The 25411-nt window shown below is 51.7% G+C and overlaps 1 protein-coding gene across 5 annotated transcripts; it reads left to right on the forward strand.

Annotated features, from left to right (window-relative positions):
- Window positions 1-94: 94 nt before the first annotated feature.
- DDX39A (DExD-box helicase 39A) lies at window positions 95-25391 on the forward strand. Of its 5 annotated transcripts, none has more exons than XM_064381756.1 (14): window positions 95-450; window positions 1196-1419; window positions 9352-9385; window positions 14041-14517; window positions 20229-20464; window positions 20802-20929; window positions 22588-22680; window positions 23048-23231; window positions 23883-24001; window positions 24348-24479; window positions 24555-24664; window positions 24754-24898; window positions 25016-25163; window positions 25249-25391. In XM_064381756.1, exons 5-14 carry the CDS (start codon window positions 20257-20259, stop codon window positions 25263-25265), a joined length of 1284 nt encoding a protein of 427 aa, XP_064237826.1. In that variant the 5' UTR covers window positions 95-450; window positions 1196-1419; window positions 9352-9385; window positions 14041-14517; window positions 20229-20256; the 3' UTR covers window positions 25266-25391. The 5 variants fall into 5 exon arrangements, with proteins under 5 accessions (XP_064237826.1, XP_064237827.1, XP_012313228.2 ...); XM_064381757.1 differs by having other exon boundaries at window positions 1247-1419; XM_012457805.3 differs by having other exon boundaries at window positions 95-1419; window positions 9352-9389.
- The last annotated feature ends 20 nt before the right edge of the window (window positions 25392-25411 follow it).

Genomic DNA, 25411 nt, shown 5'->3' on the forward strand with positions numbered 1-25411 from the left:
GCCCTCTCCGTCTCCCGAACCCGAGCGCCCCCATCGGCGCCCCGCCTTGCCTTTTTCCGGGTCCTGCGACGACCGCACGCTGCCGAGGGGTCCCTCATTGGAGCGCGCGGGAACCCAAGGAGAACGGTTCCCCGCGTTCAAGCGGAGAGTGGCCAAGGCCTTTGGGCCTCCCAGGACCCCTGAAAACAAATAACCCCCGCACCCCACCCCGGTGCATTTGCAGGCTCGGGATGCCTGCATCCGTGGTCCCCTGTTCAAGGGCATGGAAGGTTCCCCGTTACCGGGAGACAAGCTCTGGGCAGATATGCATTAAAATCCCAGCGCTCCACGCCTTGGGGAAGCCAAACCCTTCAGAGCACCTCATCAGTGAAATGGGAATGAGGCACCCGCCTCTTGGGTGTCGGTAAAATTCAATGAGACAGTGCAGGCCATGAGCACACTAGACGCTCAGTAAGTGTTGGCTGCTGCCACTTTTAATGTTAATCGTTATTGTTTGTTGTTTTGCTGTTGGTTTGGGGACGGAGTTTCGCATGGTTGCCCAGGTTGGAGTGCAGTAGTGGCGCTATCTCGGCTCACTGCAACCTCCGTCTCCCGGGTTCAAGTGATTCTCCTGCCTCAGCCTCCCGATAAACCTGGGATTCCAGGCACCCCACCACGCCCGGCTAATTTTTGTATTTTTAGTAGAGACGGAGTTTCACCATGTTTGACCAGGCTGGTCTCGAACTCCTGACCTCAGGTGATCCGCCCGCCTCGGTCTCCCAAGTGCTGGGATTACAGGCGAGAGCCACCGCGCCCGGCGCCTATTATTATTATTTTATTAAAAGAGGTTTGAATCCCAACTCGCTGTTCATCCTGGGTACGTCTGTGGTCTCTGAGTCTCAGTTCTCCCCGCTATAAAATGGGCACCGCCTTCTTTTTCGGGGCTGCTGCATGCAGATGGCGCTCCATAAGGTGGAGACCTCTGCGGAATTTCTAGAGGATCTCTGGGGTCTGCAGAGCATGCAGCTTTGTTCGTGGCCGCCGTCGGACCCCTCTCTCCTTCGGAAACCAGGCGAGGGAGCCAAACCTTGTTCCCGGGGCTCTGGCGGGGAGCGCTCCCTGGCGGCGGTACCAGCACATTGACGCCCTCTGGGGATATGCCGAAGCGCAGTGGGCTGCGGGTACCTTGGTTACGCGTGGCTCTGTGTGGTTTCAGTCGTCCCAGAAACCAGGCCGCAATGTTTTCGCTCTTATTTTTTTCTCTGAGCAACTCTTTGGAGGATATTAACGACAGAAAGAGAGGAGGAGAATTATGCTGATCCAAAATCCATCCAGCCTGGACTCAAGCAATCCTTCTGCATTGGCCTCCCTAAATGCTGGGATTGCAGGCATGAACCATCAAGCCTGGCCCAAGCTAGTTCGTTTACTCCAGTTTTGCAGGTGAGTAAGCTGAGAAGCCCCTCACCCCAATCATCAAGCCAGGATGTCTATGGCCCTTTCCCTGAGAAACGAAGTATCTCCCTCTAATTCTCCAGCCCACCCATTCTACAGATGAGGAGGACAAGGTTTCAGGGGCTGAGGGATTGGGTTGTCTGGAACTACCTTGCACAGGGTTGGGCCCTCCCTCTCTGTCTGCCAGGTCCCAGGCTGCCTCCCCAGATGGAGCTGGGGAAACCAGCCAAATTCTCGCTCCACCCTTCAGGCATTCATTTACTCAGTGAACATTTAGAGACCCATGGGGGAGTTTGGTGGCACTGGAAACAAAGTTGCAGTTTGGGCTTTTTTTTTTTTTTTTTTTTTTTGAGACAGAGTCTCATTCTGTTACCCAGGCAGGGCAGTGGGTAAGATCCCAACTCACTGCAGCCTCAACTTCCCAGGCTCAAGTGATCCTCCCATTTCAGCCCTCTAAGTAGCTGGGACTACAGGCATGCACCACCATGCCCAGCTAATTCTTTTTTTTTTTTTTTTTTTTTTTGCAGAGATGAAGTCTCAGTGTGTTGCCCAGGATGGTCTTGAACTCCTGGCCTCAGGCGGTCCTCCAGCCTCAGCCTCCCAAAATGCTAGGATTACAGGTGTGAGCCACCACATCCAGCCACACTTTGTGCTTTAGAAGGGGACATGGCCAGGTTCAAGCCTGTAATCCCAACACTTTGGGTGGCTAAAGTGGGTGGATCACCTGAGGTCAGGAGTTTGAGACCAGCCTGGCCAACATGGAGAAACCCCGTCTCTACTAAAAATACAAAAAAAAATTAGGCAGGTGTAGTGGTGAGCCCCTGAAGTCCCAGCTCCTCAGGAGGCTGAGGCAGGAGAATCACTTGAATCTGGGAGACAGAGATTATAGTGAACCGAGAACGGCCCTTGCACTCCATCCTGGGCAACAAGAGCAAGACTCCATCTCAAAAAAGAAAATGGGGAGACATAGCTGGGCATGGTGGCACGTGCCTATAGTCCCAGCTACTCAGGAAGCTGAGGCACCAGAATTGCTTGAACCTGGGAGGCAGAGGTTGCATTGAGCAGAGATCCCAGCACTGCACTCCAGCCTGGGCAACAGAGCAAGACTCTGTCTCAAAAAAATAAATAAATTGGAGAGGGGGGTTGTTGGGTGTGGTGGCCCACGCCTATAATCCCAGCACTTTGGGAAGCCAAGGCAGGCAGATCACCTGAGGACAGGAGTTTGAGACCTGGCCAACATGGCAAAACCCTGGAGTCCGAGGCAGGCGGATCACGAGGTCAAGAGATCCAGACCATCCTGGCCAAGATGGTGAAACCCCATCTCTACTAAAAATACAAAAAAATTAGCTGAGCATAGTGGTGCATGCCTGCAGTCCCAGCTACTCGGGAGGCTGAGGCAGGAGAATTGCTTGAACCCGGGAGGCGGAGGTTGCAGTGAGCCGAGGTCGCGCCACTGCACTCCAGCCTGGTGCCTGGTGATGGAGTGAGACTCTGTCTAGAAAAAAAAAAAAGGAAAGAAAAGGAGTTCGAGGCCAGCCTGACCAACATGGTGAAACTCTGTCTCTACTAAATACAAAACCTTAGCCGGGTGTGGTGGCAGGTGCCTGTAATCCCAGCTACTTGGGAAGCCAAGGCAGGAGAATCACTTGAACCCAGGAGGCAGAGGTTGCAGTGAGCCAAGATCGCACCATTGTACTCCAGCCTGGGCAATAGAGTGAGACTCCATCTCAAAATAATAATAATAATAATAATAATAATAAGCTGGGCACAGTGGCTCACGTCTGTAATCCCAGCATTTTGGGAGGCCGAGACAGGCAGATCACCTGAGTTCAGGAGTTCAAGACCAGCCTGGCCAACATGGTGAAACCCCATTGCTACTAAAAATACAAAAAATTAGCCGGGCATGGTTGTGCATGCCTGTATTTCCAGCTACTCATGAGGCTGAGGCAGGAGAATCGCTTGAATCCGGGAGGCTGCAGTTAGCCGAGATCATACCACTGCACTCCAGCCTGAGCAACAAGATGGAAAGTCTGTCTCAAAAGAAGAAAAAAATCATGCTACTGAATTCCAGCCTGAGCAACAGAGACTCTGTCTCAAAGAAACAAAAAACAAGCTGGACTCGGTGGCTCACGCCTGTAATCCCAGTGCTTTTGGGAGGCCCAGGTGGGCAAATCACCTGAGGTCGGGAGTTCAAGACCAGCCTGACCAACATGGAGAAACTTCAACTACTAAAAATACAAAATTAGCCAGGCGTGGTGGTGCATGCCTGTAATCCCAGCTACTTGGGAGGCTGAGACAGGAGAATCGCTTCAACCCGGGAGGCGGAGGTTGCAGTGAGCTGAGATCACGCCATTGCACTCCAGCCTGGGCAACAAAAGTGAAACTCCATCTCAAAAAAGAAAAGAAAAGAAAAGAAAAACATTAAACAGCACCTTGAAAAAGGAAAAAAAGAAAAAAAAGAAATGAAAAACAACCACCCACTTTGAAAAAAAAAATTGTCTCGCCTTTCTTTTTTTTTTTTTGAGACGGAGTCTCACTCTGTCGCTCAGGCTGGAGTGCAGTGGCACAATCTCGGCTCACTGCAACCTCCACCTCCAGGGTTCAAGCGTTTCTCCTGCCTCAGCCTCCCGAGTAGCTGGAATTACAGGCGCCCGATACCATACCAGCTAATTTGTGTATTTTTAGTAGAGATGGGGCTTCACCATGTTAGCCAGGATGGTCTCCATCTCCTGACCTTGTGATCCACCCACCTCGGCCTCCCAAAGTGATGGGATCACAAGCCTGAGCCATCGCGCCCGACCCATCTCACCTTACTTTCAACCTCATGCCCTTTGCACTGGCTGTTATCTGTTCTGGAAAGCCCTTCTATCACATCTCTCCAAGGCTGGCCCCCTTTGCTCATTTAGTTATCTGCCTTAATGTCGCATCTTCTGAGCAACCTTCCCAGACCACACCCATGTCATTTCTGGCCCTTGGCCCTGTTTGATTATTTTGCATGTTACCCCTCCCTGAAATTGCACAGTGCCTGTGCTACTTCTGTCTTTGTTAAAGGAATGAGTGGACGCAGTATGAAGTATAAGGTGAAAGGTATCGCAGACCTGCGAAGGCTGGAGGGGGCAGCCATACCACTTTGGAGGAAGCGGTCAGCCTAGGCTTCCCTGAATGGCTGATACTGGTGTGAAATTGGGAAAGACAAGCTAGAAAATTGCAAAGTGAAGGCTGGGCATGGTGGCTCATGCCTGTGATCCCAGTGCTTTGGAAGGCTGAGGCAGGAGGGTCACTTGAGGCCAAGAGTTCGAGACCAGCCTGGGCAACATAGCAAGACCCCATCTCTGAAAAAGAAAAATTAGCCAGGTATACCCAGAGCCTGTACACCCAGCCACTTGGGTGATTGAGACAGGAAGTTCACTTGAGCCCAGGAGTTCGAGCTTGGGTAACAGAGCAAGACCCTGTCCCCATAATTTAAAGCAAAAAGAAGAAGGAGGAAAGAAAACGAAATAAAATTGCTAGGTAAAGAGCGAAAAGGTGTCTGATAGAAGGAATAGCAGGGGCAAAGGCTCAAGATGGGCAAGAGAAACTTGGCACTTTCTGGGACCTCCTTGCTGCTCTGAAAATGAGGCCTGTTCTCACCTCACAGGCTTTGCATTGGCTATTCCCTCTGCCTGAAATGCTTTTCCTTTCATTTTCCTTCCTTCCCTCCCTCCCTCCCTCCCTTCCTCTTCTTTCTCTCTTTTTTTCTCTCTTTCTTGTTTTTGTTCTCTTTTTTCTTTTCTTTTCTTTTTTTTTTGAGATGGAGTCTGGCTCTGTCGCCCAGGCTGGAGTGCAATGGTGTGATCTCGGCTCACTGCAACCATCCATCTCCCTGGTTCAAGTGATTCTCCCACCTCAGCCTCCCAAGTAGGTGGGATTACAGGCACCTGCCACCACGCCCAGCTAATTTTTGTATTTTTAGTAGAGATGGGGTTTCACTGGGTTGGCGAGACTGGTCTTGAACTTCTGACCTCGTGATCCACCCGCCCTGGCCTCCCAAAGTGCTGGGATTACAAGCGTGAGCCAACACACCCGGCCTTCTTTTCTTTTCTTTTTTTTTTTTTTTTTGAGACAGTGTCTCCCTCTGTCACCCAGGCTGGAGTGCAGTGGTGTGATCATAACTCACTGCAGCCTCCTGAGTAGCTGGGACTGCAGGTACACACAACCACACCTGACTGATATTTTGTTGTTGAGACAGGGTCTTGCTATGTTGCCCAGGCTGCTTATGAACTTCTAGGCTCAAGCAACGCCCCCTGCCTGAGCCTCCAAAATGCTGGCATTACAGGCGTGTAGCACCTCGCCTGGCCTGCTCTTCCTTTTCTCCTGGCATTCTCTCTTCCTCACTTCATTTCCACCTTTGCCCAAAGGTCACCTCCTTAGAGAAGTCTTCCCTGACTGCACCACCACGGAAAACAAGCCCAAGCCCCACCTCATCCCTACCAAACACCACTCCTCACATGCCTTGATTTTTCTTCCTTGCACATTATAATGAATTTTTTCTACTATTTTGTTTCCTGCTGTCTCCCAGGAGGATGTCAGCTCTCCAAGGACAGGGATCTGTTTTGTTCACTGCTGGGTCCCTGGCTCCTAAAACAGGGTCTAGCACATAGTAGTTGCTCAATAAACAGCCACATGGTGAATGGATGAACAAACCCCGCATCAGAAGTCACAGCTACAGTTTTTAGGGCTGATGAAACTCGAGCGGGGGCTAGTTCCAGTTGCTGCAACCTCGGCTCGCTGCAACCTCCACCTCCTGGGTTCAAGTGATTCTCCTGCCTCAGGCTCCTGAGTAGCTGGGATTACAGGCACGTGCCACCACATCTGGCTAATTTTTGTATTTTTAGTAGAGACGGGATGTCACCATGTTGGTCAGGCTTGTCTTTTCTTTCTTCTTTATTTTTTATTTTTCTTCTTTTCTTTCTTTCCTTCTTTCTCTTTCTTTCCTGCCTCTCCTTCTTTCTTTCCTCTTTTTTTTTTTGAGACATTCTTACTCTGTCACCCAGGCTGCTGTGCAGTGATGTAATCTTGGCTCACTGCAACCTTTGTCTCCTGGGTTCAGGCAATTCTCATGACTCAGCCTCTCAAGTAGCTGAGATTACAGGTGCCTGCAACCACGCCTGACTAATCTATTTTTAGTAGAGATGGGGTTTCGCCATGTTGTTTAGGCTGATCTCTAACTCCTGACCTCAAGTGATCCACCGGCCTCGGCCTCCCAAAATGTTGGGATTACAGGTGTGAGCCACCACACTGGCGCCCCTCTTTTAGAGAGGGTCTCGCTCTGTTCCCCAGGCTGGAGCGCAGTGGCATGAACATGGCTCACTGCAGCCTCAACCTCCTGGGCTCAAGGAGAATCACATTTCAACATGAGATTTGGAGGAGACAAAATCCAAAGTATATTAAACTCCATGATGTTCATACAATGAAGAAATTGCCTCAGGAGACATTTCGCACATGTCCCTGTCATTATGTGACCCCATGACTGTAATTCTTGTAAAATTGGGTGCAGTAATTTTTCACTAAAACTGTTTTTTTTAAGGATGTTGTTTCTGTACTGATGGTAATGGAATTGGAGTGAAGCACAGGTGACTTCAACTTTACGACGTGTTATTTATTCATTTATTTTAGACACTGGGTCTTGCTCTGTCACTCAGGCTGGAGTGCGGTAGCACAATCATAGCTTACTTCAGCCTCAAACTCCAGGGCTCAAGCAATCCTCCTGCCACAGCCTCCCCAGTAACTGGGAGTACAGGTGTCAGCCAACCATGCTTGGCTAATTTTTATATTTTATTTGTTTATATATTTAAAAATTTTTTCTTTTTTAGAGACGGGGTTTCACCATGTTAGCCAGGCTGGTATCAAACTCCTGACCTCAGGTGATCCGCCTGCCTCAGCCTCAGCCTCCCGAAATGCTGGGATTACTGGTGTGAGTCACAGCGCCCAGCCTTAATTTTTTTTTTTTTTTTTTTTTGTAGAGATGCAGTCTCACTATCTTGCCTAGGCTGGTCTTGAACTCCTGGCCTCAAGTGATCCTCTGGCCATGGCCTCCCAAGTCGATGAGACTACAGTAGCCTGGCTGGTCTTTTGCTTTTTAGCCGTTCGGGTGGGCTTGTTTAAAATTTTCTATATCTTTCAGGTTGGGCACAGTGGCTCAGGCCTATAATCTCAGCACTTTGGGAAGCCAAGGCAGGATCACCTGAGGTTAGGAGTTCAAGACCAGCGTAGCCAACATGGTGAAATCCCATCTTTATTAAAAATACAAAAATTAGCTAGGCATAGTGGTGTGTGCCTGTAATCCCAGCTACTTGGGAGGCTGAGGCAGAAGAATTGCTTAAACCTGGAAGAAGGAAGCTGCAGTGAGCCGAGAGTGAGACATTGAACTCCAGGCTAGGTGCTGTAGACTCCCTTTATTTATTTATTTTTTTTATTTCTTAGGCCAAGAAAGTGGTGAACAGACTCCCTTTCAAAAAAAAAATACCGCTGTGGCTGGGTGTAGTGGCTCACACCTATAATCCCAGCACTTTGGGAAGCTGAGGAGGGTGGATTACCTGAGGTCAGGAGTTCAAGACCAGCCTGACCAACATGGTGAAACCCCGTCTCTACTAAAAATACAAAACTAACTGGGCATGTTGGTGGGGGAGGTGCTCCTGTAATCCCAGCTACTTGGGAGGATGAGGCAGAAGAATTGCTTGAACCTGGGAGGCGGAGGTTGTAGTGAGCTGAGATTGGGCCGTTATAATCCAGTCTGGGCAACAAGAGAGAAAACCCATCTCAAAAATAAAAATTAAAATTAAAATAAGCTGGGTAGGGCCGGGCGCAGTGGCTCACGCCTGTAATCCCATCACTTTGGGAGGCCGAGGTGGGTGGATCACGAGGTCAAGAGATCAAGAACATCCTGGTCAACATGGTGAAACCCCATCTCTACTAAAAATACAAAAAATTAGCTGGGCATGGTGGCGCGTGCCTGTAATCCCAGCTACTCAGGAGGCTGAGGCAGGAGAATTGCCTGAACCCAGGAGGCGGAGGTTGCGGTGAGCTGAGATCGCGCCATTGCACTCCAGCCTGGGTAACAAGAGCGAAACTCCGTCTCAAAAATAAATAAATAAATAAATAAAAATAAGCTGGGCATAGTGACTCCTACCTGTAATCCCAGCACTTTGGGAGGCCAAGTTGAGCGAATCACCTGAGATCAGGAGTTCAAGATCAGCCTGGCCAACATGGTGAAACCCCAACTCTATTAAAAATAAAAAAATAAAAATTGGCCGGGCGTGGTGGCTCACGCCTGTAATCCAAGCACTTTGGAGGCTAAGGCGGGCGGATCACCTGAGGTCGGGAGTTCAAGACCAGCCTGACCAACATGGTGAAACCCTGTCTTAAAAAAATAAATAAATAAAAATAAAAATTAGCCAGGTGTGGTGGCTCACACCTGTAGTCCCAGCTACTCGGGAGGCTGAGGCAGAATTGCTTGAACACCGGAGGCAGAGGTTATAGTGAGCCGAGATCGTGCCAGTGCCGTTCACCCTGGGTGACAGAGTGACTCAAATAAATAAGAAGAAAAAGTAGGCCAGGCGTGGTGGCTCACGCCTGTAATCCCAGCACTTTGTGAGGCCGAGGCGGGTGGATCTCCTGAGGTCAGGAGTTCAAGACCAGCTTGGCCAACATGGTGAAATCCCATCTCTTATATTAAAAAAAAAAAAAAGAAAAAGTAAAATTTTTTAGAACTTTCAGTGTGCAGGAAGAAGTGAAAAATAATTTTTTAAAAATATCTTAAACTATTCTGAAGTGAATCAAGCCAGCATGACGAATATTAACATTTGTTAATCTTGGGTGTGGGTGTACATTAGGAGGATCTAATCTGTTCTGTATTTAACATTTGCTTTTATTTTGTTGAAGAAAACAGAAGAAGCTCCTCCTGGCGGCATGGATGGTAGGTGAGCTGGGGGTGTTTTCCTGTTTTCTCAGACCTCTCAACTGGACTTAACTCGTTTTGACAGTCTCTTCTATTTGTTTATTTATTTATTTTATTATTATTATTTTTGAGGCAGAGTCTTGCTCTGTCGCCAGGCTAGAGTGCAGTGGTGCCATCTCCGCTCACTGCAACCTCTGCCTCCTGCATCCAAGCAATCCTCCTGCCTCAGCCTTCCGAGTAGCTGGATTACAGGCGCCCACCACCACGCCCAGCTAATTTTTTGTATTTTTAGTAGAGACAGGGTTTCACCATGTTGGCCAGGATGGTCTCCGTCTCTTGACCTCGTGATCCACCCACCTCGGCCTCCCAAAGTGCTGGGATTACAAGGGTGAGCTGCCGCGCCTGGCCTATTTATTTTGGAGACAGAGTCTCTCACTCTGTCGCCCAGGCTGGAGTACAGTGGCACGCTCTTCGCTCACTACAACCCCCGCCTCCCGGGTTCAAGCAATTCTCCTGTCTTAGCCTCTCGAATAGCTGAGATTACAGCTGCCTGCCACCATACCCGGCTAATTTTTGCATTTTTAGTAGAGACGGCATTTCATCATGTTGGCCAGGCTGTTCTCGAACTCCTGACCTCAAGTGATCTACTCGCCTCAGCCTCCCAAAGTGCTGGGATTACAGGCATGAGTCATCACACCCAGCCTGAGAGTCTCTTCTGTAACTCAGCATAGATGATCTATGAAACTCCAAAATTGCCTCCACCTGCTTCCCTGGGGCATTTCTTCTCTCCCTCAGGGCTGGTTTTCTCCAGGCTCTCACGTTGGCTAGCCTTGGTCTCTGTCTCCACCTTACAACAGTGCATTCCAACAGAGGGAGATGGCCTGGGCTTGGATCCCTGACAGCTGTATGATCTTGGGCCTGGGATTAATGTGCTCTGAGCTTTACTTCACACACCTGGCCACAAATATGTTAATGCCTTCATGTCATCTGCTTCACTTAAAGATTAAATGTTTTTAATTTTATTATTTTTTTGTATGTGTAAGACAGTCTCCTTGTGTTGCCCAGGCTGGAGTGTAGTAGCACGATCACGGCTCACTGTGGTCTTGACTTCCTGGGCTCAAGTAATCCACCCACCACTCCCTACTGAGTAGCTGGAACTACAGGTTTGCAACACCACACCTGGCTATTTTTTTTTTTTTTCATTTTATTTCTGAGACTGAATCTCCCTCTGTCACCCAGGCTGGAGTGCAATGGCATGATCTCAGCTTGCTGCAACCTCTGCCTCCCAGGTTGAAACGATTCTCCTGCCTCAGCCTCCTGAGTAGCTGGGATTACAGGTGCCCACCACCACACCTGGCTAATTTTTGTATTTTTAGTAGAGATGGGATTTCTTTTTTTTTTTTTTTTTCGAGAGGCAGTCTTGCTCTGTCGCCCAGGCTGGAGTGCAATGGTGTGATCTCAGCTCACTCCAACCTCTGGCTCCCAGGTTCAAGTGATTTTCCTGCCTCAGCCTCCCTAGTTGCTGGGATTAAAGGCATGCACCACCACACCTGGCTAATTTTTGTATTTTTAGTAGAGACAGGGCTTCTCCATGTTGGTCAGGCTGGTCTTGAACTGTTGACCTCAGGTAATCTGCCTGCCTCGGCCTCCCAAAGTACTGGGATTACAGGTGTAAGCCCCTGCGCCCTGCCATTTGTTTATCTTTTAATTTTTTCTTTCAGATGGGTCTTGCTGTGTTGCCCAAGATGGTCTGGAATTCCTGGTCTCAAGTGATCTTTCTGCTTCAGCTTCCCGAGTAGCCCCAAATAGCCAACAGGTTTTTTTTTTTTTTGAGATGGAGTCTCGCTTTGTTTCCCAGGCTAGAGTGCAATGGTGCAATCTTGGCTGACAGCAACCTCTGCGTCCAGGTTCAAGCAATTCTCCTGACTCAGCCTCCCAAGTAGCTGGGATTACAGGTGTTCACCACCATGCCCAGCTAATTTTTTGTGTTTTTAGTAGAGACGAGGTTCTACCATGTTGGCCAGACTGGTTTAGAACTCTTGACCTCAAGTGATCCGCTCGCCTCAGCCTCCCAAAGTGGTAGGATTACAGGCAGGAGCCACCACCAATAGTTTTTTAAAAATCAAAATTAGGCCGGGTGCGGTGGCTCAAGCCTGTAATCCCGGCAATTTGGGAGGCTGAGGCGGGCGGATCACGAGGTCAAGAGATCGAGACCGTCCTGGCCAACATGGTGAAATCCCATCTCTACTAAAAAAAAAAATACAAAAATTAGCTGGGCACGGTGGCTCGTGCCTGTAATCCCAGCTACTCGGGAGGCTGAGGCAGGAGAATTGCTTGAACCCAGGAGGCGGAGGTTGCAGTGAGCCGAGATTGTGCCACTGCACTCCAGCTTGGTGCCTGGCTACAGAGTGAGACTCTGTCTCAAAAAAAAAAAAAAATCAAAATTAATGCAACAAATCCAAATGAAGACAGGATTCTTGATTTCCCCTTTTTGCCTCAAGCACCAATATGGCTCAGTCCACCCTTGTCCTTTTTTTTTTTTTTTTGAGACAGAGTTTCACTCTTGTCATTCAGGCTGGAGTGCAGTTGCGAGATCTCCACTCACTGCAGCCTCTGCCTCCCAGGTTCCAGTGATTCTCCTGCTTCAGCCTCCTGAGTAGCTGGGACTACAGGTGTGTGCCACCATGCCCAGCTAATTTTTTGTATTTTTAAATACAAAATAACACGGTTTCACTGTGTTAGCAAGGATGGTCTTGATCTCCTGACCTGGTAATCTGCCTGCCTTGGCCTCCCAAAGTGCTGGGATTACAGGTGTGAGCCACTGCACCTAGTTTTTTTTTTTTTTTTGAGACAGAGTCTGGCTCTGTTGCCCAGGCTGGACCGCAGTGGCGTGATCTCAGCTCACTGCAACCTCCACCTCCCGGGTTCAAGTGATTCTCCTGCCTCAGCCTCCTCAGTAGCTGGGATTACAGGTCCCCACCACCATGCCTGGCTAAATTTTGTATTTTGAGTAGAGACAGTTTCACAATGTTGGTGAGGCCGGTCTCAAACTCCTGCCCTCAGGTGATCCACCCACCTCAGTCCCAAAAAGTGCTGGGATTACAGGTGGGAGCCACCATGCCCGGCCTGCAAAACCCCATCTTTACAAAATTTTTAAAAATTAGGATCGAGACCATCCTGGTCAACATGGTGAAACCCCGTCTCTACTAATACAAAAAATTAGCTGGGCACGGTGGTGCGTGCCTGTAATCCCAGCTACTCAGGAGGCTGAGGCAGGAGAATTGCCTGAATCCAGGAGGCGGAGATTGCGGTGAGCCGAGATCGCGCCATTGCGCTCCAGCCTGGGAAACAAGAGCGAAACTCCGTCTCAAAAAAAAAAAAAAAAAAAAAAAAAAAAAAAAAAAAATTAGCTGGGCATGATAGGTGACAGAACGACACCCAGAAGGAAGGAAGGAAGGAAGGAAGGAAGGGAGGGAGGGAGGGAGGTAGGGAGGGGAGGAAGGGAGGAAGGGAGGGGAGGAAGGGAGGAATGGGAGGAAGGCAGGGGAGGAAGGGAGGAAGGCAGGGGAGGAAGGGAGGAAGGCAGGGGAGGAAGGGAGGAAGGGAGGAACGGGAAGAAGGGAGGATGGCAGGAAAAGAAATCTGTCAGGAATGACCTGTTCCACCTCACCTTTCAGGTGACCTATGGTCTACCATGCTACTCCTAGGTATTTAAAGAAATGAAAATTTATCTTCCCTAAAATACTTGTACAGTACAAGCTTTATTAACAGTGGCCAAGGACCGGAAACAAACGATTGGCCAAGAACAGATGGGTGAAACTGTATTGGCCACATTGTAGTATGGCCACACAATGGAATATTACTCAGCAATAAAAAGAATGAGCTGTTGATATTCCCACAACATAGCCAACTCTCAAAACCACTTTGTTGGGCTGGGCGCAGTGGCTCATGCCTGTAATCCCAGCACTTTGGGAGGCCGAGGCAGGCGGATCACAAGGTCAGGAGTTCGAGACTAGCCTGGCCAACATGGTGAAACCCTGTCTCTACTAAAACTATGAAAATTAGCAGGGTGTGGTGGCAGGCGCCTGTAGTCCCAGGTACTCAGGAGGCTGAGGCAGGAGAATTGCTTGAACCCGGGAGGTAGAGGTTACAATGAGCTGAGATTGTGCCATTGCACTCCAGCCTGGAGGACAGAGTGAGACTCCGTCTTAAAACACACAAAAAAACACAACACTTTGTTGAGGCCAGGCACGGTGGCTCATGTAATCCCAGCACTTTGGGAGGCTGAAGTGGGCGGAGCACATGAGGCCAGGAGTTCAAGACCACCCTGGCCAACATGGCGAAATCTCGTCTCTACTAAAAATATGAAAATTAGCCAGGCGTGGTGGCGAGCGCTTTTAGTCCCAGCTACTCAGGAGGCTGAGGCAGGAGAATCACGTGAATCCAGGAGGCGGAGGTTGCGGTGAGCTGAGATTGTGCCACTGCACTCCAGCCTGGGCGACAGAGCGAGACTCTGTCTCAAAAAAAAAAAATTGTTGAGCAAAAGTCAGACACAAAAGGTAAGTCTACTTATGTGAAATTGAAGGAGACAAAGTATCCTGTGGTGATAGAAATACAAATTGTACAAAATGTCCTCTCCACTTGAGTCATTCCAAGCTCTCTGTTCTTTTCAGAGCTTTCACTATGGAGGACCACCAGGCCGCAGATTGAAAGCAACTCCGACAGTTCCGGTTTCGGCTGCCAGCGCAAAAGCGGCGCTTCGAAAGGGTGGGGCACACGCCATGGGGCAATCATCTGATCTTCAGTAAACATGGCGGCACCCAAAGACCGCCACACCCAGATCACAAGACGGCGCGCAGTCGGCGCTCGTATCAGTCGGCTCACTGGGGCGCGCCTACTTTTAGATTGACCAATGAACGCGAGGCGTAAGGCATGCCCTCTTTCTTTCCCTCTCCACCAATAATCTCCTGATCCCTTCCACAGGACCCAATCACCGCTTCAGTCTCTCTTGAGTGAAAAGGCAGCGGCCCAGTGAGCAGAGCTGTAGCCTGACGCAAGAGGCAGGAAGCGCGGCAGCTCGTGCCTGAGCGCCCGGCGGATAACCGAAGTCGGAAGACTGTCCTAGCAGCACGCGAAGAACGGGGAGCCAGGTGAGCGGTGGATCCCGGGCGCGGGGCCGCGGTGTGGAGACGTCTCACCTGAGAACGGGAGGACAAGGGGAGACGTTGGGAGCTAAGGAAAGGAGAAGGGGTCGCGAGACGAGGGGTTCGGGGCGGTTGGGTGTTTGGCGTTGTTTAGTGGCCGTTGGGCACCGGGGCGCATGTGCAGGGGCTGGGGCCGTCCGTTGGTGCTCGAGTTTCGGGGCCCGCTTCCGGGAGCGGCTGTCATGGCCGCTTGCGCTCCGAGCTCTACTTCAAGTCTGCCACTCCTTCCAAATAGACCCCGCGGCGGCCTGGGGCTGTTTGGAGAGGGACCAGGGGGAGACGCCGGGGTCTGGGGCCTGTTGGGAGAAGTCTGAGCTTCCAGATGTCAGGGGTTTCTTTGGGTCCGAGGGACTTCCCCCTTTCCCAGTCTACCACCTTCTGTTTTTACGGGATTCGAGATGCTGAGATTTAGGACAAATAAGACTTTCTTTTGGAAGTAGGAGTCCCCAGTAGGGAATAAACTCCGGGGTGGAAAGCCTGACTGGGGACACTTAAGGGTAAATGGGTACACGTGGCGTGTCTGGATTGTCAGTTCCTCGCTGTCACATTTCAAGTTGATCCGCTCCTGGCGCCTCAGCGGTCACGGCCACCCACTTCGGCGGGGAAAACCCCTCCAGATCCTTTCCCGGTCTAATCTGTTTTGAGCTTTAGATCTTGTCCATCCCGCTTTCTCGAAAATTTTGTATTTTAACAAACTTAATTTGTCCCAATTTCTTTCTTTCTCTCTTTTTTTTTTTTTTTTTTTGAGAGAGACTTGCTCTGGCCAGGCTGGTCTCGAATTCCTGACCTCAAGTGATCCAACCGCCTCACCTCTCAAAGCGCTGGGATTATAGGCGTGAGTCACCACGCCCAGCCCCAGTTTCTTTTTTTAAATTTCTTTTTCTTGAGAAAGGGTCTCCCTCTGTCACCCAGGCTGGAATGCCATGGCGCCATCACGGGCAGCCTCGACCTGTCTCAAGCGATCCTCCTGGCACAGCCTCCCAAGTAGCTGGGACTACAGGCCCGTGTCACCACACCTGGCTAATTTTTTTAAACATTGTTTTTGTATAGACGGGGTCTTGACTTATAGTCTGGGTTGGTCTCAAACTCCTGGGCTCAAGCCATCCTCCCACCCTGACCTTGCAAAGTGCTGGGGTTACAGGAGTGCGCCACCATGCCCGGTATATTTCCTTAAAATATACCATTTCTTGGCCACCTAGATTTAGAGCCCAGCGTAGACTGTGGTTTTTCTCTACCCATGGATTGCTCAGGGGATGGTCCTGTCTTGTGGCATGTCCCACCCTTTCTTTCCCTACCTCGCTCTCCTATCTGGTACTTCTCTTTCATTTGGTGACGAGTTTTCCCTGCTGCTGGTCTTAACCTCCCACTTTATCAGTGGAGTAAATTACATACTATTGGGCAGATCCTGATGAGTCACTCAACTCCGATTTAGTAATTCCCTATTGCTTAATAAATTAAGTACACACGCTCTGGTGGGGTGTGGTGGGTTGCTCATGCCTGTAATCCCAGCACTTTGAGAGGTAGAGGCCGGAGGACAGCTTGAGTCCAGGAGTTCATGAGCAGCCTGGGAAACTTGATGAAACCGTGTTTCTACCACAGATACAAAAGTTAGTCAAGCATGGTGGCGTGCACCTCTAGTCCCAGCTACACAGGAGGCTGAGGTGGGAGACTTACCTGGGCCTGGGATGTCAAGGCTCCAGTGAGCTGTGATCGCACCCCTGCACTCCAGCCTGGGTGACAGAGCGAGACCCTGTCTCTAAATAAATAAATAAAAAGTACACATGCCCTGTGCCTGACCAGCTCTTCAGCTTTGTCTTCTGCCCTGACTTCAGCCAGCTAGTCCTACTCTCCATACCCCAAAAGGCTCTGGTGCTTTTTGGACTGACCTTTCTTGGCTCCTGTTCTTTTCCCTGCTGTCTGGGAAGTGACCCCTTCAGATTGCCTGTTTGAAGGGTCAGATAAAGAGAGATGCTCAACTCTGCCTGAACGCCTTTATTCTAGTTCCATTTATTCAGCCATTGCTATGGAGTGCTTATCTGCTGTTCTAGACACAGGGCAGGGCTGACTGGAAGCAGTGCTTTTCTAGTTGGGGCTGTAAGGAAATGTCTTTTTGGAGCAAAGGAGGCCCAAAAGAAGTCGGGGATTTGTGACCCTTCCAGACAGCAGGAACAGCAAGGGCAAAGGTGCTGAGGTATGTTTGAGACACAGCAGCAAGGCTGGCGAGTGAAGGGCAATGGGGGAAATGAGGTCTGAGTATACAGGAGCTGGGTCGGGAGAGGCCTTGTAGGCTGGGTTTGTGGGGACTCGAGTTTTTTTCTGAGCACGGTAGGAACCCATGAAAAGTTTTGAGCAGAATAGTGATGTGCCCTTAGGGTTTTTTCTTTTCTATTTTAAATGAGACAGAGTCTCATTCCGTTGCCAGGCTGGAGTGCAGTGGCACAATCTCGGCTCACTGCAACCTACGCCTCCCAGGTTCAAGCGATTCTCTGCCTCAGCCTCCTGAGTAGCTTGGATTGTAGGCGCCCACTACTGCATCTGGCTAATTTTTCGTATTTTTGGTAGAGACGGGGTTTCACTGTGTTAGCCAGGATGGTCTTGATCTCCTGACCTCGTGATCTGCCTGCCTCGGCCTCCCAAAGTGCTGGGATTACAGGTGTGAGCCATCGCTGTTGGCCTGTTTTTGTTTTTTTTCTGTCTCATGCTGTTGCGCAGGCTGGAGTGCAGTGGTGCAATCTCGGTTCGCTGCTGTCTCTGCCTCCTAGGTTCAAGCCATTCTCCTGCCTCAGCCTCCCCAGTAGTTGGGATTGCAGGTGCCCACCACCACACCTGGCAAATGTTTTGCATTTTTAGTAGACGGGGTTTCACCATGTTGGTCAGTCTGGTCCCAAACTCCTGACCTTAGGTGATCCGCCCGCCTCGGCCTCCCAAAGTGCTGGGATTACAGGCGTGAGACACCGTGCCCGGCCGTGACTTAGTTGTATAGGATCTGTCTGGCTGTTCTGGCGAGGGGCTGGGGGATGGCAACAGGGAGAGCAGAGAGGAGGCTGATGGCTTTATTCAGGCAAGAAATGATGGCACCTACATGTCCAGCTGACAGTGGTTAAACAAAATGGAGTATATTCGTCAGATGGAAAATTAAGTGACCATAGAAAGAAATGAGGCCGGGCATGGTATGGTGGCCTACATGTGTAATCTCAGCACTTTGGAAGGCCAAGGTGGGCGGATTGCCTGAGCCCAGAAATTCGAGATCAGCCTGGGCAACATAGTGAAACCCAGTCTCTACAACAGTTACAAAAATTAGCCAGGCATGGGTGGCATGTGCCTGTAGCTGCTGCTACTAGGGAGGCTGAGGTGGGAGGATCGCTTGAGCCCAGGAGGCAGAGGTTGAAGTGAGCTTTGATTGGGTCACTGCATTCCAGCCTGGGCAATAGAGCAAGACCTTGTCTCAAAGAGAAAAAAAAGAAAGGAATGGAGTACTGATGATGTGCTAGAGCGGGGATGAACCTCCAAAACATTTTGCTAAGTGAAAGAAGCTAGACACAAAAAGTCACAAATCGTGATTCCCACAACAGGCAAATCCATAGAAACAGAAAGCAGATGACTGATTGCCAGGGGCTGGGGTGCAGTGTTTAGGGGCTGATGGGTAAACGGTACAGGAGCTTTCATTTCGAGGTGAGGAAGTATTCTAAAATTGCATGTGTGGTAGTGGTTGCACATGTCTGTGACTACACTGAAAACCACTGAATTCACCAGGCATGGTGGCTCATGCCTGTAATCCCAGCACTTTGGGAGGCCAAGGCAGGCAGATCACAAGGTCAGGAGTTTGAGACCAGCCTAATCAACATGGTGAACCCCCCACCTACCCCCACCCCCGTCAGCCACCTGTAATCCCAGCTACTCAGGAGGCTGAGGCAGCAGAGTTGCTTGACTCCAGGAGACAGAGGTTGCAGTGAGCCGAGATTGCTCTACTGCACTCCAGTCTGGGCAACAGAACAAGATTTCGTCTAAAAAAAAAAAACAAAAAAAAAAACGGCCGGGCGTGGTGGCTCAGGACTGTAATCCAAGCACTTTGGAGGCCAGGGCGGGCGGATCACCTGAGGTCAGGAGTTCAAGACCAGCCTGACCAACATGGTGAAACCCCATCTTTTAAAAGAAAAAGTTTTTTTAAAAAATTTTTAAAATAAAAATAATAATAATAAACAGCACTGAATTGTCTACCTTAAGTGATGAGTTGTATAGCATGTAAATATCTCCTTAAAGCTTTTTTCTTCTTTTTTTTTGAGATGGAGTCTCTCTTGACCAGGCTGGAGTGAAGCGGTGTGATCTAAGTTCACTGCAACCTCCGCCTCCTGGGTTCAAGCACTTCTCCTGCCTCAGCCTCCTAAGTAGCTGAGATAGGGGCCTGCAACCTACACCTGACTAAATTTTTGTGTTTTTAGTAGAGACAGGGTTTCACCAAGTTGGTCAGGCTGGTCTCGAACTCCTGACTTCAGGCCTCTCAAAGTGCTGGGATTACAGGCGTGAGCCACCCGTCAAACTGTTCTATGGCCTGGCCTGTATAGCTGTTCTAATTTAAAAAACTAATAATAACAAACAGGTGATAGCAGCTTGGGGGCAGCAGGGTAGCATAGGTGAGAACTGGCCAGAGGGCCTTGGTGGGATTCACTGCCTGATGGACAGGGAGTCTGAGAGAGAGAAAACAGCCATTCAAAGAATGGAATTGCTGTTTCTGAACTGGGAATGAGTGACAGTGGGCCAGAAATGGCTCAGGATCCTCAGCATCCAGCCTCAGGAAGAAGTGTAGCAGCTGTAGCCCTTCTGCTCTACCCACCTGACTAGAGTCTGGGGTAGGGAAGGAGGACAAAAGACAGCTGTCCTCATGTTTGGGTTCCTTGCACCCAGCAGACACTTGGTATACATTAGATTAATAATGCAAAGAGGTGAGCAGACTTTGTATTAATTCCATTTTCCATCTCAGCTTTATTTTTATTGGCCCAGGCTCAATGGGAGGCCTTTCATGAGAGCACTTAATTATCCCCCTGTGCAGACCACAGAGAGCGGGAGAAGCCGGCTGGGCAGACACTGCTTGCTCTCTCGAAAACTTAGTTCCTGCCAGCATCCTGCAGCCCCACCCTTAGGGTCTTTGGGCTCCTGCACCATGCAGGCCCAGTGGGTTCCTTGGGGAGTGATGGGGAGGGGGCTTCTCTGGGCTCGGTAGTCTGAGGAGGTTCATAGGAGCTGAGGCTTACATGTCAAGGAGGTATTTGTGCAGAGACTGGGGGCAGAGCATTCCTGGTGGTGACAGTGGGGTTCAAAGGCTTGGGGCAGGGGCTCCAGGGATCTGAGCAGCTGAATAAGACTAGGGGTAGTGTGGCATGAGGTGGGCAGGGGTCAGACCAAGGGGATTGCCTGGCCTGTGGGGTGAGTTGGGATTTTAACTCTGGGAATCATGGGAAGCTTGAAGGTGGAGAGTGTTGAGCGTGTGGGCGTGGTCAGCAGGGCATGGGAGAGAGATGGGGTGGCTTGGGGGTGGGGAGATGGAGACAGCCGGCAAAGCTGCGAGGTGCAGCCTAGGTGGAGCTGATGGGCTCGTAGAAGGAGGCAGCAGAGAATTCCGTTTTGATGAAGCTTTATCGTCCTTCTGTGCTCACTCGCAGGGCCCTGCCTCTCTCTGTCCTCAGCAGCATGGCAGAACAAGATGTGGAAAATGAGCTTTTGGATTACGACGAAGAGGAAGAGCCCCAGGCTCCTCAAGAGAGCACACCAGCTCCCCCTAAAAAAGACATCAAGGGATCCTATGTTTCCATCCACAGCTCTGGCTTCCGGGACTTTCTGCTGAAGCCAGAGCTCCTGCGGGCCATCGTGGACTGTGGCTTTGAGCATCCATCTGAGGGTACGCCTTCCGGGTGTCATCCTCTTGACCAGGTCCTCTCACCATGACAAGACTGGCCCTGCCCGCCCAGAGCGGTGCTGCATCGGGTGTGCTGTTGGGTGAGGGAGGGGCCTTCCTGCCCCTAGGATCAGTTTTGCCCAGCGGGGCCTATGGCTGCCCTCAGCAGCAGGGCGCTCTACTTTGACCAGGTGGATACCCTAGCCCTGCAGGTGTCTATGGCCTTGTCCGGACTTGGCCTCTTCTTATTGCCCTCGCTGTGGGCCTCCAGCCACCTGGTGAGGAGCCTCCATGGGGGCACATCCAAGTTCTAGTTCCTCATGCTGTCCTTCTCCTGCAGTCCAGCACGAGTGCATTCCGCAGGCCATCCTGGGCATGGACATCCTGTGCCAGGCCAAGTCTGGGATGGGCAAGACGGCAGTCTTTGTGCTAGCCACCCTGCAACAGATCGAGCCCGTCAACGGACAGGTGAGTGGCCTCTTCCCTTCCCAGGCTCACCCTGCCTGTGGTGGCCAAAGTAGAATAGGCTGGATGTGGTGGTTCATACCTGTTACCTCGGCGCTTTGGGAGGCCGAGGCTGGAGGATCACTTGAGCCCAGGAAGTTGAGGCTGTGTGTGCTATGATCGTGCCACTGCATTCCAGCCTGGGAGACACAGGGAGACTCCATCTCAAAAAATAGTAAGAGTGGCTGGGCATAGTGGCTCACACCTGTAATCCCAGCACTTTGCGGGGCTGAGGCGGGTGGATCACCAGGTCAGGAGTTTGAGACCAGCCTGACCAACATGGTGAAACCCCATCTCTACTAAAAATACAAAAATTAACTGGGTGTGGTGGTGGGTGCCCATAATCTCAGCTACTCGGGAGGCGGAGGTAGGAGAATCACTTGAACCTGGAAGGCGGAGGTCGCAGTAAGCCAGGATCAAGCCACTACACTCCAGCCTGGGCAATAGAGGAGACTCTTAAAAGAGTGTTTAGTGTGGCTGGGCGTGGTGGCTCACGCCTATAATCCCAGCACTTTGGGAGGCTGAGGCAGGTGGATCACGAGGTCAAGAGATTGAGACCATCCTGGTCAACATGGTGAAACCCCGTCTCTACTAAAAATACAAAAATTAGCTGGGCATGGTGGCGCGCGCCTGTAACCCCAGCTACTTGGGAGGCTGAGGCAGGAGAATTGCCTGAACCCAGGAGGCGGAGGTTGCAGTGAGCTGAGACCACACCACTGCACTCCAGCCTGGGTAACGAGAGCGAAACTCTGTCTCAAAAAAAAAAGAGAGAGGAAAAAAAAGTGTTTAGTTATAGCAAAAATCAGAAATTGATAATAAGCCAAAATAACTGGAAAACGCCCACAGTTTGCTCCTTGCCCCAGAGATGTGGCTGTTGTTTTGCTGTGCCACTTACCTAGAGAGTGTTTATCTATGAAGGTAGGGTTGCCCCGAATACAGCTGTCACCTGTCCTTGCTGTGAGGCCCTGGCTGTCTTCGACCGTTGTCTTGTTGTGTGCCACTGTCTTGGGAAAAACTCGAGTGAATTCTGGAGTCTCGCTCCTGAGTCATGCCAGGTGCAGGTCACTGGGCTTTGTATTGGCCCACGTGCCCTCGTTATCTCGGTATATACTGAAGGATGAAGGTACTGTGGGGGGCTGTGGTGTGGTCCAGTGTCTGGTGGCATGGGCAGGAAGGCAGGGGCAGCCCTAGTGCTGAGACTCAGGAAATTCTTAGAGAACCGGTCCCACATCCACTGGGCAGGCCAGATCTAACCATTATGCAGGCCATTTTCTGTTCCTCATTGCAGGTCCTGGTGTTGGGAGGCTGGGGTTTCAGTAGCTGTGGGAGGATGTAGGGAGTGAGGGGTGAGGAAGGGCTGTGGCAGGGGGAGGCATTTGGACTGCGTCTTCAAGTGGCCTATGATGTGGGGTACAGTGTGTCAGGGGGACTGGTGGGGTGGACTCTGGTGGGGAAGGGGTTAGGACACTGCCTGACAGGAGAATCGCTCAAACACGGGAGGCGGAGGTTGCAATGAGCCGAGATGGCACCATTGCACTCCAGCTTGGGCAACAATAGCGAAACTCCATCTCAAAACAAGAAAAGGACACTGCCTAAAGGCCCTCTTTCCTGCTATTACCCAGGTGACGGTCCTGGTCATGTGCCACACGAGGGAGCTGGCCTTCCAGATCAGCAAGGAATATGAGCGCTTCTCCAAGTACATGGCCAGCGTCAAGGTGAGCCCCTCGGGCCGGACTAGACCAGGCGCGTCTTGGTCTCTGCAGCTTTGTTAGTCTCGGCTCTGGCCCAGCCAGCATTTACCAAGCTTGGCAGGGGCAGCTGCCTTTGAGGTTTGCAGTGGTTTTTGCTCCTTAAAAGCCTGATGAATTATGCATGGCTCCCTGGAGCCTGTGCCGGTCCCAGCCTGGGGCTGCCTTTGAGTGGAGCCCTGGGAGGCTCTTGGGCCTGCCTTGGTCCCCCAAGACTGCCTGTTCACAAGTGCTGGGACTAGGCATTGGGTGCCCTCGAGGGCTGCTCGGGCCGTGCAGGTCGGGACCTTGGACCGGACATCAGCGTGGAGCAACTTCCTCCTCATCCCTGTAGGTGTCTGTGTTCTTCGGGGGCCTCTCCATCAAGAAGGATGAAGAGGTGTTGAAGAAGAACTGTCCCCATGTTGTGGTGGGGACCCCAGGTCGCATCCTGGCGCTTGTGCGGAACAGAAGCTTCAGCCTAAAGAATGTGAAGCACTTTGTGCTGGATGAGTGTGACAAAATGCTGGAGCAGCTCGGTGAGTCCTCTGCCCTCGCAGCGCCAGCTGGAGAGTCAGCGGCTAGGCAGGCCCATAGCAAGCAGAAGGCTCTTGAGTGGGTCACATGGGCGGCCGGCATGTGGGACTCCCGTACATGATCTTAGGGAAAGCTCTGCCGCTGGCAGCGGGATGTGCTGTTTCTGAGCCTGAGCCAAATGGGACCACAGGGCCCAAACCAACCCCTGTCCCTGCCTGGATGTAAAGGCACACACCTGTACCTCTAGGAGTGTGAGGCTTCAAACTACCTGTTGGGTTGGTTCTAGGCCCCACCTGCCTCAGACCCGACAGGGCTGGTGGGAGATGGGCTTGTGTCCTGGGAGGCAGCTGCAGCTCTCACCCCAGTGGCTGTCTCTGCCTCAGGCTCCCCTCCCTGAAGCCTGGCTTGAGGCGCACGGGCATGGCTGCTCCGCGCCAGCGTGTAAGTGGATTGCAGCTCCTCCTGCGCCTGTGCTCATTGGCCACCCCCAGCCCCTCAGGCACCAGGACTGGCCCCTCCCTCGGCTCACTCTGCCCTCATCGCAGTGCCACTGGCTCCCTGGCACAGGTTGGGAGGGGTCTGGGTCTGGTCTGGGGTGGGGGTCCTGCCTGGCAGATGCTCATGCCCACCCACGTCTTGCCCTCCCCACCCAGACATGCGACGGGACGTGCAGGAGATCTTCCGCCTGACGCCGCACGAGAAGCAGTGCATGATGTTCAGCGCCACCCTGAGCAGGGACATCCGGCCTGTGTGCAGGAAGTTCATGCAGGATGTGAGTAGGGCGAGAATGGCAGCTTCGGCCCTCTCCAGGGTCACGGAGCCTGGGGCCCCAGGACGCCCACACGGCCCACATGGCACAGAGGATGCTGGGATGCTGGGAGCCGGCGGAGCCTCCTTCCCTCCCCTCGGTCTTGTCAAACTGGGAGTCAAGCTTGGTCCACGCCTGAGCCAGACCAGAGCTTACATCCAGCTTTTGGTAGAGCGATGTTTACTGAGGTCCGGTGCAGCAGGCCCTCTGGGAAGCGTCGCACAAAGGAGTCGCCCGCTGGAAAGTTCTGGGCAACCGAGATGCCCAGAGATGATCCCTGCCCGCCCCTCCCACCTCCCTTCCCACACAGCCCATGGAGGTGTTTGTGGATGATGAGACCAAGCTCACGCTGCACGGACTGCAGCAGCACTACGTCAAACTCAAAGACAGCGAGAAGAACCGGAAGCTCTTCGACCTCCTGGACATGCTGGAGTTTAACCAGGTGACGCTTCCATCAGCCCATCCAGGGCTCTGGGCCGCAGGAACTGTGTGGCCCTGACCGCCTCTCCTTCCCCAGGTGATAATCTTCGTCAAGTCAGTGCAGCGCTGCATGGCCCTGGCCCAGCTCCTCGTGGAACAGAACTTCCCGGCCATCGCCATCCACCGGGGCATGGCCCAGGAGGAGCGGTGAGTGCCAGCCGTCCGCCAAGGCTGCAGGGAGCGCCACCCAGGAGCCCAGTGTCTGACGGCCTCCACTTGTTTCTCCTGCACCCCAGCCTGTCACGCTATCAGCAGTTCAAGGATTTCCAGCGGCGGATCCTGGTGGCCACCAATCTGTTTGGCCGAGGGATGGACATTGAGCGAGTCAACATCGTCTTTAACTACGACATGCCTGAGGACTCGGACACCTACCTGCACCGGGTGAGGGCCTCACAGGCTTGTTGATCTCCCCTGGCGGTGGGGTGGGGCCCCAGCCCTGCTTTTCCTCAAGTCCTGAGGAGGCATCTGTGGCCTGACCCTGATCCTGTCTGCCTGCAGGTGGCCCGGGCGGGTCGCTTTGGCACCAAAGGCCTAGCCATCACTTTTGTGTCTGACGAAAATGATGCCAGAATCCTCAATGACGTCCAGGACCGGTTTGAAGTTAATGTGGCAGAGCTTCCAGAGGAAATTGACATCTCTACATACAGTAAGTGCCTTGGGCAGGGTGGGGGTCTAGGGCAGAGGGTCCCTCCCTGGGCCCTTTGGTTCACTGCATCCTTTGTGTCTTACAGTTGAGCAGAGCCGGTAACCACCACATGCCCTGCCAGTCCAGAGCCGCCAACCTGGAGCCTCGCGCATGCAGCTCCACCTCCTCTTTCCAGACGCCCCTGTTCAGAAGCTATAGATTGTGTAAGAATAAACTTGTATTATGGAAGCCTGGTTCCCACACCATCT

Source organism: Aotus nancymaae, unplaced genomic scaffold, assembly GCF_030222135.1.
Source record: "Aotus nancymaae isolate 86718 unplaced genomic scaffold, 86718_ANA_hifiasm-v0.15.2.pri h1tg000028l, whole genome shotgun sequence".
NCBI classification, from domain to species: domain Eukaryota; kingdom Metazoa; phylum Chordata; class Mammalia; order Primates; family Aotidae; genus Aotus; species Aotus nancymaae.

What these genes read in the sequence shown, in the direction of transcription:
- DDX39A (XM_012457801.3), top strand. Translation starts at nt 20,194, where the DNA reads ATGAAGCTTTATCGTCCTTCTGTGCTCACTCGCAGGGCCCTGCCTCTC. An exon ending in TCGAGCCCGTCAACGGACAG is followed by an intron (nt 20,930 to 22,587) that starts GTGAGTGGCCTC and finishes GCTATTACCCAG; the next exon opens with GTGACGGTCCTGGTCATGTG. An exon ending in GCAGGAAGTTCATGCAGGAT is followed by an intron (nt 24,002 to 24,347) that starts GTGAGTAGGGCG and finishes CTTCCCACACAG; the next exon opens with CCCATGGAGGTGTTTGTGGA.